Consider the following 14,434-nt stretch of genomic DNA (forward strand, 5'->3'; position numbering starts at 1 on the left):
AAAATGCTATTAGGAGTGCCACTGATGCAGCTGACACGGCTGCACATGGCATTATTACCAGCATTATCAGGAGGCATGCTTGGCTTAGATGTTCAGTTTTCAAACCTGAAATCCAACAGGCAGTTCTTAATATGCCTTTTGACAAAGAGCATTTGTTTGTGCTAGAGGTTGTCGCCACTACAGAAAAACTGAAAAAAGATTCAGAAACCGCAAAGGCCATGGGGGCCTTACTCACTACACCACAAAGGGACCATTTTCGTTACCCACAAGTCAGGGGAAGCTTTAAATCCTCATCTAATGAGCCTTCCACCTCACAACCTAGTCAAGACACACATTTCTATCACCCAGGTTCCTTTAGAGTTTCTTACAGAGGTGCAAACAAAGACCGAGGAAAGGCATCTACCTCTAGCGGATCCGCCCTATAAACACGCCACTGACTAATTACACATTCCACCAGCTCACACCTCTCCAGTAGGGATAAGATTAATGCATTCCTAACAACAAATGGCACAATATCACCACAGATCAGTGAGTTATATCATTTATCCAACATAGTCACTGTGTAGAACTCATCTCCACTCCACCAAATATTCCTGCTCGCTCTTACAATCTGTCACACACCCATCCTACTTACTTGAAAGAAGAGGTACAATCCCTTCTTCTCAAAGGGGCTATACAGCCTGTTTCCCTATCACAGCAAGGGTTAGGTGTATATTCCCTATACTTCCTTATACCAAAGAAAGATGGGTCACTAAGACCAATTCTAGATCTCCAACCACTCAATCTATACTTTTTCGTAGTGCATTTTTGTAGGAAGCTGGCCCTGTATGTACTATTTCAAAGTAAGAAATAGCATGTACAGAGTCCAAGGGTTCCCCTTAGAGGTAAGATAGTGGCAAAAAGAGTTAATTCTAATGCTCTATTTTGTGGTAGTGTGGTCGAGCAGTAGGCTTATCAGAGGAGTAGTGTTAAGCATTTGTTGTACACACACAGGCAATGAATGAGGAACACACACTCAGAGACAATTCCAGGCCAATAGGTTTTTGTATAGAAAAATATATTTTCTTAGTTTATTTTAAGAACCACAGGTTCAAGATTTACAAGTAATACTTCAAAGGAAAGGTATTTCATGTAGGAACTTTAGGAACTTTGAGTTAGCAAAATAGCAAATACAGTTTTCACATCAATGACATATAGCTATTTTAAAACTAAACACAGTGCAATTTTCAACAGTTCCTGGGGGAGGTAAGTGTTTGTTAGTTCTTGCAGGTAAGTAAACCACCTACGGGGTTCATGTTTGGGTCCAAGGTAGCCCACCGTTGGGGGTTCAGAGCAACCCCAAAGTTACCACACCAGCAGCTCAGGGCCGGTCAGGTGCAGAGGTCAAAGTGGTGCCCAAAACACATAGGCTTCAATGGAGAAGGGGGTGCCCCAGTTCCAGTCTGCCAGCAGGTAAGTACTTGCGTCTTCGGAGGGCACACTAGGGGGGTTTTGTAGGGCACCGGGGGGGGACACAAGTCAACACAAAAAGTACACCCTCAGCAGCACGGGGGCGGCCGGGTGCAGTGTGCAAACAGGCGTCGGGTTCGCAATAGGATTCAATGGGAGACCAAGGGGTCTCTTCAGCGATGCAGGCAAGGGGGGGCTCCTCGGGGTAGCCACCACCTGGGCAAGGGAGCGGGCCACCTGGGGGTCGCTCCTGCACTGGAGGTAGGATCCTTCAGGTCCTGGGGGCTGCGGGTGCAGTGTCTTTACCAGGCGTCGGCTCTTTGAAGCAGGCAGTCACGGTCAGGGGGAGCCTCTGGATTCCCTCTGCAGGCTTCGCTGTGGGGGCTCAGGGGGGTCAACTCTGGCTACTCACGGTCTCGTAGTCACCGGGGAGTCCTCCCTGTGGTGTTTGTTCTCCACAAGTCGAGCCGGGGGCGTCTGGTGCAGAGTGCAAAGTCTCACGCTTCCGGCGGGAAACGTGTGTTGTTTCAAAGTAGCTTCTTTGTTGCAAAGTTGCAGTCTTTGGGGAACAGAGCCACTGTCCTCGGGAGTTCTTGGTCCTTCTAGATGCAGGGTAGTCCTCTGAGGCTTCAGAGGTTGCTGGACCCTGTGGACGCGTCGCTGGAGCAGTGTCTTTAGAAGTGGGGAGACAGGCCGGTAGAGCTGGGGCCAAAGCAGTTGGTGTCTCCGTCTTCTCTGTAGGTTTTCAGCTCAGCAGTCCTCTTCTTCTTAGGTTGCAGGAATCTATCTTGCTGCGTTCTGGGAGCCCTTAAATACTCGATTTAGGGGGGTGTTTAGGTCTGGGGGGTTAGTAGCCAATGGCTACTAGCCCTGAGGGTGGCTACACCCTATTTGTGCCTCCTCCCTGAGGGGAGGGGGGGCACATCCCTAATCCTATTGGGGGAATCCTCCATCTGCAAGATGGTGGATTTCTAAAAGTCAGAGTCACCTCAGCTCAGGACACCTTAGGGGCTGTCCTGACTGGCCAGTGACTCCTCCTTGTTTTTCTCATTATCTCCTCCGGCCTTGCCGCCAAAAGTGGGGCCGTGGCCGGAGGGGCGGGCAACTCCACTAGCTGGAGTGCCCTGGGGTGCTGTAACAAAGGGGGTGAGCCTTTGAGGCTCACCCCCAGGTGTTACAGTTCCTGCAGGGGGAGGTGAGAAGCACCTCCACCCAGTACAGGCTTTGTTACTAGCTACAGAGTGACAAAGGCACTCTCCCCATGTGTCCAGCAACATGTCTGGTGTGTGGCAGGCTGCTAAAACTAGTCAGCCTACACGGATAGTCGGTTAAGGTTTCAGGGGGCACCTCTAATGTGCCCTCTGGGGTGTATGTTACAATAAAATGTACAGTGGCATCAGTGTGCATTTATTGTGCTGAGAAGTTTGATACCAAACTTCACAGTTTTCCGTGTAGCCATTATGGTGCTGTGGAGTTCGTGCATGACAGACTCCCAGACCATATACTCTTATGGCTACCCTGCACTTACAATGTCTAAGGTTTTGCTTAGACACTGGAGGGGCATAGTGCTCATGCACTTATGCCCTAACCTATGGTATAGTGCACCCTGCCTTAGGGCTGTAAGGCCTGCTAGAGGGGTGACTTATCTATACCTGTAGGCAGTGTGAGGTTGGCATGGCACCCTGAGGGGAGTGCCATGTCCACTTAGTCATTTTCTCCCCACCAGCACACACAAGCTAGCAAGCAGTGTGAATGTGCTGAGTGAGGGGTCCCCAGGGTGGCAAAAGACATGCTGCAGCCTTAGAGACCTCCCTGGCATCAGGGCCCTTGGTACCAGGGGTACAAGTTACAAGGGACTTACCTGCATGCCAGGGTGTGCCAATTGTGGAGACAAAGGTGCAGGTTAGGGAAAGAACACTGGTGCTGGGGCCTGGTTAGCAGGCCTCAGCACACCTTTCAAATCGTAACTTGGCATTAGCAAAGGCAAAAAGTCAGGGGGTAACCATGTCAAGGAGTCGTCACTGGCCAGTCAGGACAGCCCCTAAGGTGTCCTGAGCTGAGGTGACTCTAACTTTAAGAAATCCTCCATCTTGCAGATGGAGGATTCCCCCAATAGGATTAGGGATGTGACCCCCTCCCCTTGGGAGGAGGCACAAAGAGGGTGTACTCACCCCCAGACCTAAACACGCCCTTAAATTTAGTATTTAAGGGCTTCCCTGAACCTAAAGAGTTAGATTCCTGCAACTACAAGAAGAAGGACTGCTGAGCTGACAAACCCCTGCAGAGGAAGACCAGAAGACACCAACTGCCTTGGCCCCAGACTTACCGGCCTGTCTCCTGCCTTCCAAAGAACCTGCTCCAGCGACGCTTTCCAAGGGACCAGCGACCTCTGAATCCTCTGAGGACTGCCCTGCTTCGAAAAAGACAAGAAACTCCCGAGGACAGCGGCACTGCTCCAAAAGAACTGCAACTTTGTTACAAGGAGCAGATTTAAAGACCCCTGCAATTCCCCGCAAGAAGCGTGAGACTTGCAACACTGCACCCGGCGACCCCGACTCGACTGGTGGAGAACAACCAACTCAGGGAGGACCCTCCGGCGACTCTACGACTGTGAGTAACCAAAGTTGTCCCCCCTGAGCCCCCACAGCGACGCCTGCAGAGGGAATCCCCAGGCTCCCCCTGACCGCGACTGTCTGAACTCCATTTCCCGACGGCTGGAAAAGACCCTGCACCCGCAGCCCCCAGCCCCTAAAGAAACGGAACTTCTGTGCAGGAGTGACCCCCAGGAGGCCCTCTCCCTTGCCCAGGTGGTGGCTACCCCGAGGAGCCCCCCCCTTGCCTGCCTGCATCGCTGAAGAGACCCCTTGGTCTCCCATTGAAAACTGAAGGAAACCCGACGCATGTTTGCACACTGCACCCGGCCGCCCCCGCGCTGCTGAGGGTGTACTTTCTGTGCAACTTTGTGTCCCCCCCCCCGGTGCCCTACAAAACCCCCCTGGTCTGCCCTACGAAGACGCGGGTACTTACCTGCTGGCAGACTGGAACCGGGGCACCCCCTTCTCTCCATTATAGCCTATGTGTTTTGGGCACCTCTTTGACCTTTGCACCTGACCGGCCCTGCGCTGCTGGTGTGATAACTTTGGGGTTGCTCTGAACCCCCAACGGTGGGCTACCTTGGACCAAAAACTGAAACCTGTAAGTGCCTTACTTACCTGTTGAAACTAACAATAACTTACCTCCCCCAGGAACTGTGAAAATTGCACTAAGTGTCCACTTTTAAAACAGCTTATTGTGTTTTATGTGAAAAGTATACATGCTAAAGTAATGATTCAAAGTTCCTAGAGTACTTACCTGCAATACCTTTCAAAAGAGCTATTACATGTAAAATTTGAACCTGTGGTTCTTAAAATAAACTAAGAAAATATATTTTTCTATAACAAAACCTATTGGCTGGATTTGTCTCTGAGTGTGTGTACCTCATTTATTGTCTAGGTGTATGTACAACAAGTGCTTAACACTACTCCTTGGATAAGCCTACTGCTCGACCACACTACCACAAAATAGAGCATAAGTATTATCTCTTTTTACCACTATTTTACCTCTAAGGGGAACCCTTGGACTCTGTGCATGCTATTCCTTACTTTGAAATAGCACATACAGAGCCAACTTCCTACATTGGTGGATCAGCGGTGGGGTACAAGACTTTGCATTTGCTGGACTACTCAGCCAATACCTGATCACACGACAAATTCCAAAATTGTCATTAGAAATTGATTTTTGCAATTTGAAAAGTTTTCTAAATTCTTTAAAGTCCTGCTAGGGCCTTGTGTTAGTCCCTGTTAGCATTTCTTTTAGAGTTTTAAAAGTTTTTAAAAGTTTGAATTAGATTCTAGAACTAGTTTTAGATTCTTAAAAGCATTCCAACTTTTAGAAGAATAATGTCTAGTACAGAGATGAATGTGGTGGAACTCGACACCACACCTTACCTCCATCTCCAGATGAAAGAGCTAAGGTCACTCTGTAACATAAGGAAAATAACAATGGGCTCCAGACCTACCAAAGTACAGCTCCAGGAGCTGTTGGCAGAGTATGATAGAGCCAACCCCTCTGTGGATAACACAGAGGAGGATGATAGTGAACTGGAGGAAGAATCCCCTCCACCAGTCCTATTTAGGGAGAACAGGGCTTCTCAAGCCCTGACTCCAAAAATAATAGTCAGAGATGCTGGCTCCCTCACAGGAGGGTCCAGCCTCTCTGAAATCACTGAGGATAACTCCAGTGAAGAGGACATCCAGTTAGCCAGGATGGCCAAAAGATTGGCTTTGGAAAAACAGATCCTAGCCATAGAAAGGGAAAGACAAGAGATGGGCCTAGGACCCATCAATGGTGGCAGCAACATAACTAGAGTCAGAGATTCTCCTGACATGTTGAAAATCCCCAAAGGGATTGTAACTAAATATGAAGATGGTGATGACATCACCAAATGGTTCACAGCTTTTGAGAGGGCTTGTGAAACCAGAAAAGTGAACAAATCTCACTGGGGTGCTCTCCTTTGGGAAATGTTCACAGGAAAGTTTAGGGATAGACTCCTCACACTCTCTAAAAAAGATGCAGAATCTTATGACCTCATGAAGGGTACCCTGATTGAGGGCTTTGGATTCTCCACTGAGGAGTATAGGATTAGATTCAGGGGGGCTCAAAAATCCTCGAGCCAGACCTGGGTTGACTTTGTAGACTACTCAGTAAAAACACTAGATGGTTGGATTCAAGGCAATGGTGTAAATGATTATGATGGGCTGTACAATTTATTTGTGAAAGAACACCTGTTAAGTAATTGTTTCAATGATAAACTGCATCAGCATCTGGTGGACCTAGGACCAATTTCTCCCCAAGAATTGGGAAAGAAGGCGGACCATTGGGTCAAGACTAGGGTGTCCAAAACTTCCACAGGGGGTGACCAAAAGAAAGGGGTCACAAAACCTCCCCAGGGGAAAGGTGGTGAGACAGCCAAAAACAAAGATAGTAAAGAGTCTTCTACAGGCCCCCAAAAACCTGCACAGGAGGGTGGGCCCAGAGCCTTTTCACAAAACAATTCTGGGTACAAGGGTAAAAACTTTGATCCCAAAAAGGCCTGGTGTCGTAACTGTAGTCAGTCTGGACACCAAACTGGAGACAAGGCCTGTCCCAATTAAGATACCACTTCTAACTCCCATCCAGCTAAAACTGGAATGGCCAGTCTCCAAGTGGGATCAACAGTGTGCCCAGAGCAAATCAGGTGTCACACTGAAGCTACATTAGTCTCTGAGGGTGGGGTGGATTTAGCCACACTGGCTGCCTGGCCCCCTAACATGCAAAAATACAGGCAGCAGCTCTTAATTAATGGGACAAGTGTAGAGGGCCTGAGGGATACAGGTGCCAGTGTCACCATGGTGACAGAGAAACTGGTTTCCCCTGGCCAATACCTGGCTGGACAAACTTATCCAGTCACCAACGCTGACAATCAGACTAAAGTACATCCCATGGCTATGGTAACTTTAGAGTGGGGAGGGGTCAAAGGCCTGAAACAGGTGGTGGTCTCCTCAAATATCCCAGTAGACTGTTTGCTTGGAAATGACCTGGAGTCCTCAGCATGGGCTGAGGTAGAACTGAAAACCCATGCAGCCATGCTGGGTATCCCTGAACTGGTGTGTGTCAAGACTAGGGCACAGTGCAAGGCACAGGGTGAAAAAGTAGAGCTGGAGTCTGGAAAAATGGCCCAGCCTACCAAGAGAAAAGGAAAGTCAGCTGGGAAACCAGCTGCAACACAACACCAAAAAGAGAACCTCTCTTCTCAGGAAGAAGTTCTGCCCTCTGAGGGAACTGAGCCTATGGAGCTGGAACCTTATCAGGTTGAGCTCTTGGGCCCAGGGGGACCCTCAAGGGAAGAGTTGTGTAAGGGACAAGAAACCTGTCCCTCTCTTGAAGGCCTTAGGCAGCAAGCTGCTGAAGAGTCCAAAGGCAAGAAAAATGGAACACATAGGGTCTATTGGGAAGATGGACTCCTGTACACTGAGGCAAGAGATCCCAAACCTGGTGCCAATAGGAGAGTGGTAGTGCCTCAGGGTTTCAGAGAGTTTATTCTGACCTTAGCCCATGATATTCCCATTGCTGGGCATTTGGGACAAACCAAGACGTGGGAGAGGTTAGTCAACCACTTCTACTGGCCCAATATGTCCCAGAAGGTTAAGGAGTTTTGCCTCTCCTGCCCCACCTGTCCAGTGGTAAGATAGGTGGGCATCCAAAGGCCCCCCTCATTCCACTTCCAGTGGTGGGGGTCCCCTTTGAAAGAGTGGGTGTGGACATAGTTGGTCCACTAGAACCTCCCACAGCCTCAGGAAATATGTACATCCTAGTAGTAGTGGATCATGCTACTAGGTATCCTGAAGCTATTCCCCTTAGGTCGACTACTGCCCCTGCAGTAGCCAAGGCCCTCATTGGTATCTTTACCAGAGTGGGTTTCCCTAAGGAGGTGGTGTCTGACAGAGGTACCAACTTCATGTCAGCATACCTAAAACACATGTGGAATGAGTGTGGAGTGACTTACAAATTCACTACACCATATCATCCACAAACTAATGGCCTTGTTGAGAGATTCAACAAGACATTAAAGGGCATGATCATGGGGGTCCCAGAAAAACTCAAAAGGAGATGGGATGTCCTCCTGCCATGTCTGCTTTTCGCTTACAGAGAGGTGCCTCAGAAGGGAGTAGGATTCTCACCCTTTGAACTTCTGTTTGGCCACCCTGTAAGGGGACCATTTGCTCTTGTTAAAGAAGGCTGGGAGAGACCTCTTCATGAGCCTAAACAAGACATAGTGGACTATGTACTTGGCCTTCGCTCAAGGATGGAAGAGTACATGGAAAAGGCAAGTAAAAACCTTGAGGCCAGCCAACAACTCCAGAAGTTGTGGTATGACCAAAAGGCTGCACTGGTTGAATTTCAACCAGGGCAGAAAGTCTGGGTTCTGGAGCCTGTGGCTCCCAGGGCACTTCAGGACAAATGGAGTGGCCCTTACCCAGTACTAGAGAGGAAGAGTCAGGTCACCTACCTGGTGGACCTGGGCACAAGCAGGAGCCCCAAGAGGGTGATCCATGTGAACCGCCTTAAGCTCTTCCATGACAGGGCCGATGTAAATCTGTTGATGGTAACAGATGAGGACCAGGAAGCTGAGAGTGAACCTCTCCCTGATCTCCTCTCATCAGACCCTAAAGATGGCTCAGTAGATGGAGTGATCTACTCAGACACCCTCTCTAGCCAACAGCAGTCTGACTGCAGGAAGGTCCTGCAGCAGTTTGCTGAACTCTTTTCCCTAACCCCTGGTCAGACACACCTGTGTACCCATGATGTGGACACAGGAGACAGCATGCCTGTCAAAAACAAAATATTTAGACAGTCTGACCAAGTTAAGGAAAGCATCAAGGTGGAAGTCCACAAGATGCTGGAATTGGGAGTAATTGAGTACTCTGACAGCCCCTGGGCTAGCCCAGTGGTCTTAGTCCCCAAACCTCACACCAAAGAAGGAAAGAGAGAGATGAGGTTTTGTGTGGACTACAGAGGTCTCAACTCTGTCACCAAGACAGATGCTCATCCCATTACTAGAGCTGATGAGCTAATAGACAAATTAGGGGCTGCCAAATTCTTAAGTACCTTTGACTTAACAGCAGGGTACTGGCAAATCAAAATGGCCCCTGGAGCAAAAGAAAAGACAGCATTCTCCACACCGGATGGGCATTATCAGTTCACTGTAATGCCCTTTGGTTTAAAGAATGCCCCTGCCACCTTCCAAAGGTTGGTGAATCAAGTCCTTGCTGGGTTGGAATCCTTTAGTGCAGCTTATCTGGATGATATTGCTGTCTTCAGCTCCACCTGGCAGGATCACCTGGTCCACCTGAAGAAGGTTTTGAAGGCCCTGCAATCTGCAGGCCTCTCTATCAAGGCATCCAAATGCCAGATAGGGCAGGGAACTGTGGTTTACTTGGGACACCTTGTAGGTGGAGGCCAAGTTCAGCCACTCCAGCCTAAGATCCAGACTATTCTGGACTGGGCAGCTCCAAAAACCCAGACTCAAGTCAGGGCATTCCTTGGCTTGACTGGGTACTATGGGAGGTTTGTGAAGGGATATGGATCCATTGTGACAGCCCTCACAGAACTCACCTCCAAGAAAATGCCCAAGAAAGTAAACTGGACTGTAGAATGCCAACAGGCCTTTGACACCCTGAAGCAAGCTATGTGCACAGCACCAGTTCTAAAAGCTCCAGATTACTCCAAGCAATTCATTGTGCAAACAGATGCCTCTGAACATGGGATAGGGGCAGTTTTGTCCCAAACAAATGATGATGGCCTTGACCAGCCTGTTGCTTTCATTAGCAGGAGGTTACTCCCCAGGGAGCAGCGTTGGAGTGCCATTGAGAGGGAGGCCTTTGCTGTGGTTTGGTCCCTGAAGAAGCTGAGACCATACCTCTTTGGTACTCACTTCCTAGTTCAGACTGACCACAGACCTCTCAGATGGCTGATGCAAATGAAAGGTGAAAATCCAAAACTGTTGAGGTGGTCCGTCTCCCTACAGGGAATGGACTTTATAGTGGAACACAGACCTGGGACTGCCCATGCCAATGCAGATGGCCTTTCCAGGTTCTTCCACTTAGAAAATGAAGACTCTCTTGGGAAAGGTTAGTCTCATCCTCTTTCGTTTGGGGGGGGGGGGGTTGTGTAAGGAAATGCCTCCTTGGCATGGTTACCCCCTGACTTTTTGCCTTTGCTGATGCTATGTTTTGAATTGAAAGTGTGCTGAGGCCTGCTAACCAGGCCCCAGCACCAGTGTTCTTTCCCTAACCTGTACTTTTGATTCCACAATTGGCACACCCTGGCATCCAGATAAGTCCCTTGTAACTGGTACCTCTGGTACCAAGGGCCCTGATGCCAGGGAAGGTCTCTAAGGGCTGCAGCATGTATTATGCCACCCTAAGAGACCCCTCACTCAGCACAGACACACTGCTTACCAGCTTGTGTGTGCTAGTGAGAACAAAATGAGTAAGTCGACATAGCACTCCCCTCAGGGTGCCATGCCAGCCTGTCACTGCCTATGCAGTATAGGTAAGACACCCCTCTAGCAGGCCTTACAGCCCTAAGGCAGGGTGCACTATACCATAGGTGAGGGTACCAGTGCATGAGCACTGTGCCCCTACAGTGTCTAAGCAAAACCTTAGACATTGTAAGTGCAGGGTAGCCATAAGAGTATATGGTCTGGGAGTCTGTTTTACACGAACTCCACAGCACCATAATGGCTACACTGAAAACTGGGAAGTTTGGTATCAAACTTCTCAGCACAATAAATGCACACTGATGCCAGTGTACATTTTATTGTAAAATACACCACAGAGGGCACCTTAGAGGTGCCCCCTGAAACTTAACCGACTATCTGTGTAGGCTGACTGGTTCCAGCAGCCTGCCACACTAGATACATGTTGCTGGCCCCATGGGGAGAGTGCCTTTGTCACTCTGAGGCCAGTAACAAAGCCTGCACTGGGTGGAGATGCTAACACCTCCCCCAGGCAGGAGCTGTAACACCTGGCTGTGATCCTCAAAGGCTCACCCCTTTGTCACAGCCCCGCAGGACACTCCAGCTAGTGGAGTTGCCCGCCCCCTCCGGCCCCGGCCCCCACTTTTGGCGGCAAGGCCGGAGAAAATAATGAGAATAACAAGGTGGAGTCACTGGCCAGTCAGGACAGCCCCTAAGGTGTCCTGAGCTGAGGTGACTCTAACTTTTAGAAATCCTCCATCTTGCAGATGGAGGATTCCCCCAATAGGATTAGGGATGTGACCCCCTCCCCTTGGGAGGAGGCACAAAGAGGGTGTACCCACCCTCAGGGCTAGTAGCCATTGGCTACTAACCCCCCAGACCTAAACACGCCCTTAAATTTAGTATTTAAGGGCTTCCCTGAACCTAAAGAGTTAGATTCCTGCAACTACAAGAAGAAGGACTGCCGAGCTGACAAACCCCTGCAGAGGAAGACCAGAAGACACCAACTGCCTTGGCCCCAGACTTACTGGCCTGTCTCCTGCCTTCCAAAGAACCTGCTCCAGCGACGCTTTCCAAGGGACCAGCGACCTCTGAATCCTCTGAGGACTGCCCTGCTTCGAAAAAGACAAGAAACTCCCGAGGACAGCGGCACTGCTCCAAAAGAACTGCAACTTTGTTACAAGGAGCAGATTTAAAGACCCCTGCAATTCCCCGCAAGAAGTGTGAGACTTGCAACACTGCACCCGGCGACCCCGACTCGACTGGTGGAGAACAACCAACTCAGGGAGGACCCTCCGGCGACTCTACGACTGTGAGTAACCAAAGTTGTCCCCCCTGAGCCCCCACAGCGACGCCTGCAGAGGGAATCCCCAGGCTCCCCCTGACCGCGACTGTCTGAACTCCATTTACCGACGGCTGGAAAAAACCCTGCACCCCCAGCCCCTAAAGAAACGGAACTTCTGTGCAGGAGTGACCCCCAGGAGGCCCTCTCCCTTGCCCAGGTGGTGGCTACCCCGAGGAGCCCCCCCCTTGCCTGCCTGCATCGCTGAAGAGACCCCTTGGTCTCCCATTGAAAACTGAAGGAAACCCTACGCATGTTTGCACACTGCACCCGGCCGCCCCCGCGCTGCTGAGGGTGTACTTTCTGTGCTACTTTGTGTCCCCCCCGGTGCCCTACAAAACCCCCCTGGTCTGCCCTCCGAAGACACGGGTACTTACCTGCTGGCAGACTGGAACCGGGGCACCCCCTTCTCTCCATTATAGCCTATGTGTTTTGGGCACCTCTTTGACCTTTGCACCTGACCGGCCCTGAGCTGCTGGTGTGATAACTTTGGGATTGCTCTGAACCCCCAACGGTGGGCTACCTTGGACCAAAAACTGAAACCTGTAAGTGCCTTACTTACCTGTTGAAACTAACAATAACTTACCTCCCCCAGGAACTGTGAAAATTGCAGTGTCCACTTTTAAAACAGCTTATTGTGTTTTATGTAAAAAGTATACATGCTAAAGTAATGATTCAAAGTTCCTAGAGTACTTACCTGCAATACCTTTCAAAAGAGCTATTACATGTAAAATTTGAACCTGTGGTTCTTAAAATAAACTAAGAAAAGATATTTTTCTATAACAAAACCTATTGGCTGGATTTGTCTCTGAGTGTGTGTTCCTCATTTATTGTCTATGTGTATGTACAACAAGTGCTTAACACTACTCCTTGGATAAGCCTACTGCTCGACCACACTACCACAAAATAGAGCATTAGTATTATCTCTTTTTACCACTATTTTACCTCTAAGGGGAACCCTTGGACTCTGTGCATGCTATTCCTTACTTTGAAATAGCACATACAGAGCCAACTTCCTACACAGTGTCATAGCAGTGCTTCTTTCTGAAACTTCTTTCGGATACCATAGTGCTCCTGACAGAGACTCATCTCTGTAGTCGCTGGCCTTTATCATCAAAGCATATTCCAAGAAGTAAAACTGTGTATTTGATAGGCTGCATGGGCGCACCCTATATCACTGTAGTACCCTTGGATCGGATACTCCTGGTGTTGTCTGGAGCCTAACAAGACAGTACTCAGAATGGATTTAAAAAGTTGTTAGATCTCTGCTTCACTTTGAAATGGCATTAATTCATTATTTGCTTAGTCTGTGCATATAACATTTTAACATGCTTTAACACAAAGCCTAATTTGTGGCAACTTGATTTGTTTTTTTTACGTTTGTCAGCAAGTGCACTTTCTTTTAGTTCAGCTGGAAAAAGGACCAAAAATACATGCCTGATCTTCTTTCTTTGATTAGATGACAGCCATTAGAACGATCATAGCTGAAGAGATGCCATTTATTTTATTAGTAATCTATTACAAATGCTTTGTACATAAGGAAGAAAGTGTAGCAATTTCTTAGATAAATGGGAGGCTTAAACACAGAAAAGTTAAGTGCTAGGCGAAGAATGGCGCAAGTCTAACTTTGTAACACCAGTATTAACTAAGCTTTCTACCTGTTGCAGTATTTTTGTTCATATAGTAAATGAGACAGGCTATGTTTAGGTAGAAAGGTTTATCATTCTTTTACCTTACTCCTAAAAAATAGATGCCGTTGGCACCAGCTGTACCTGCTGTTAATTTGATCCCGCCGGTGTTCCCTCTATCGATGTCAGTCCCACCTCCAGGTTATGTGATGCCCCCGCCCCCATTTCTACGGCCTGCATTTGATCCCTCACAACCACCACCTGGTAAGTCACTGTTTACAAGAGTTGCAAACTAATTTGAAGACTGCATTTTCCATAAGTTGTTTTATAAGTTTGCTGCTTTGTGTCTTACTACATTTGTTAAAAAAAAAAACTAAAAAAAAAAACTTGAATTATTGAGCATAAAGAGATTGCTGTAAATGATCTGATTCAGAAAACCAAGAGCAATTATTACATCCGTGGTCCAGATATTGTGGCCAGTGCATTGGTTATTGGGGCTAGTCTTACATGCTGAAGTGAACCATTCAATGCATTTACTCCAGGTTCTAGTGATGATGATTAGAGGGGGCTATGTAGGAAGCAAATGCTTGCTGAAATTAACCAATATTGTAATGGATTCCAAAAAAGAGCTTCAGACAGACTGGTATGAATAAGAAATCTATATACATGAGCGCAATGCAGAAGGTAGAAGGGTACGGAAAGGTACAATCAAAATAAATGGGGGAAAAGGCGGAAAAAAAAGAATTCCTGGTCAGAGTCTTAAGGAATAATAGCAGGTGGAGATTGTTTGCAATATATTATCTGTGGGTTTAATCCTTGAAAAAACAGTTTTAACTTTGTTCAAAAGGAATTTTGTGTTTAACTATCTTTCAAGGGACACTTAAAGACGTGGCTGAAGCTTACCGTAGTGCAAAAACAGAGCCCAATTATTATTGACACCCCATTACGAACAACTGC

General features: G+C 48.2%; 1 protein-coding gene across 3 annotated transcripts in view; it reads left to right on the forward strand.

The window, feature by feature from the left end:
• Positions 1 to 14,434, forward strand: part of SCAF8 (SR-related CTD associated factor 8) — a 1,507,655-nt gene that overhangs the window by 771,806 nt on the left and 721,415 nt on the right. For all 3 annotated transcript variants that reach the window (XR_011203719.1, XM_069234634.1, XM_069234635.1), the window contains exon 18: positions 13,600 to 13,741. Coding sequence is in view for 2 of the 3 variants with exons in the window: in XM_069234634.1 (XP_069090735.1) it covers positions 13,600 to 13,741 (142 nt within the window). In the remaining variant the exon portion in view is untranslated. The remainder of the gene's footprint in view (positions 1 to 13,599; positions 13,742 to 14,434) is intronic.

The sequence above is a fragment of the Pleurodeles waltl genome, chromosome 5, assembly GCF_031143425.1.
Source record: "Pleurodeles waltl isolate 20211129_DDA chromosome 5, aPleWal1.hap1.20221129, whole genome shotgun sequence".
Lineage (NCBI taxonomy): Eukaryota > Metazoa > Chordata > Amphibia > Caudata > Salamandridae > Pleurodeles > Pleurodeles waltl.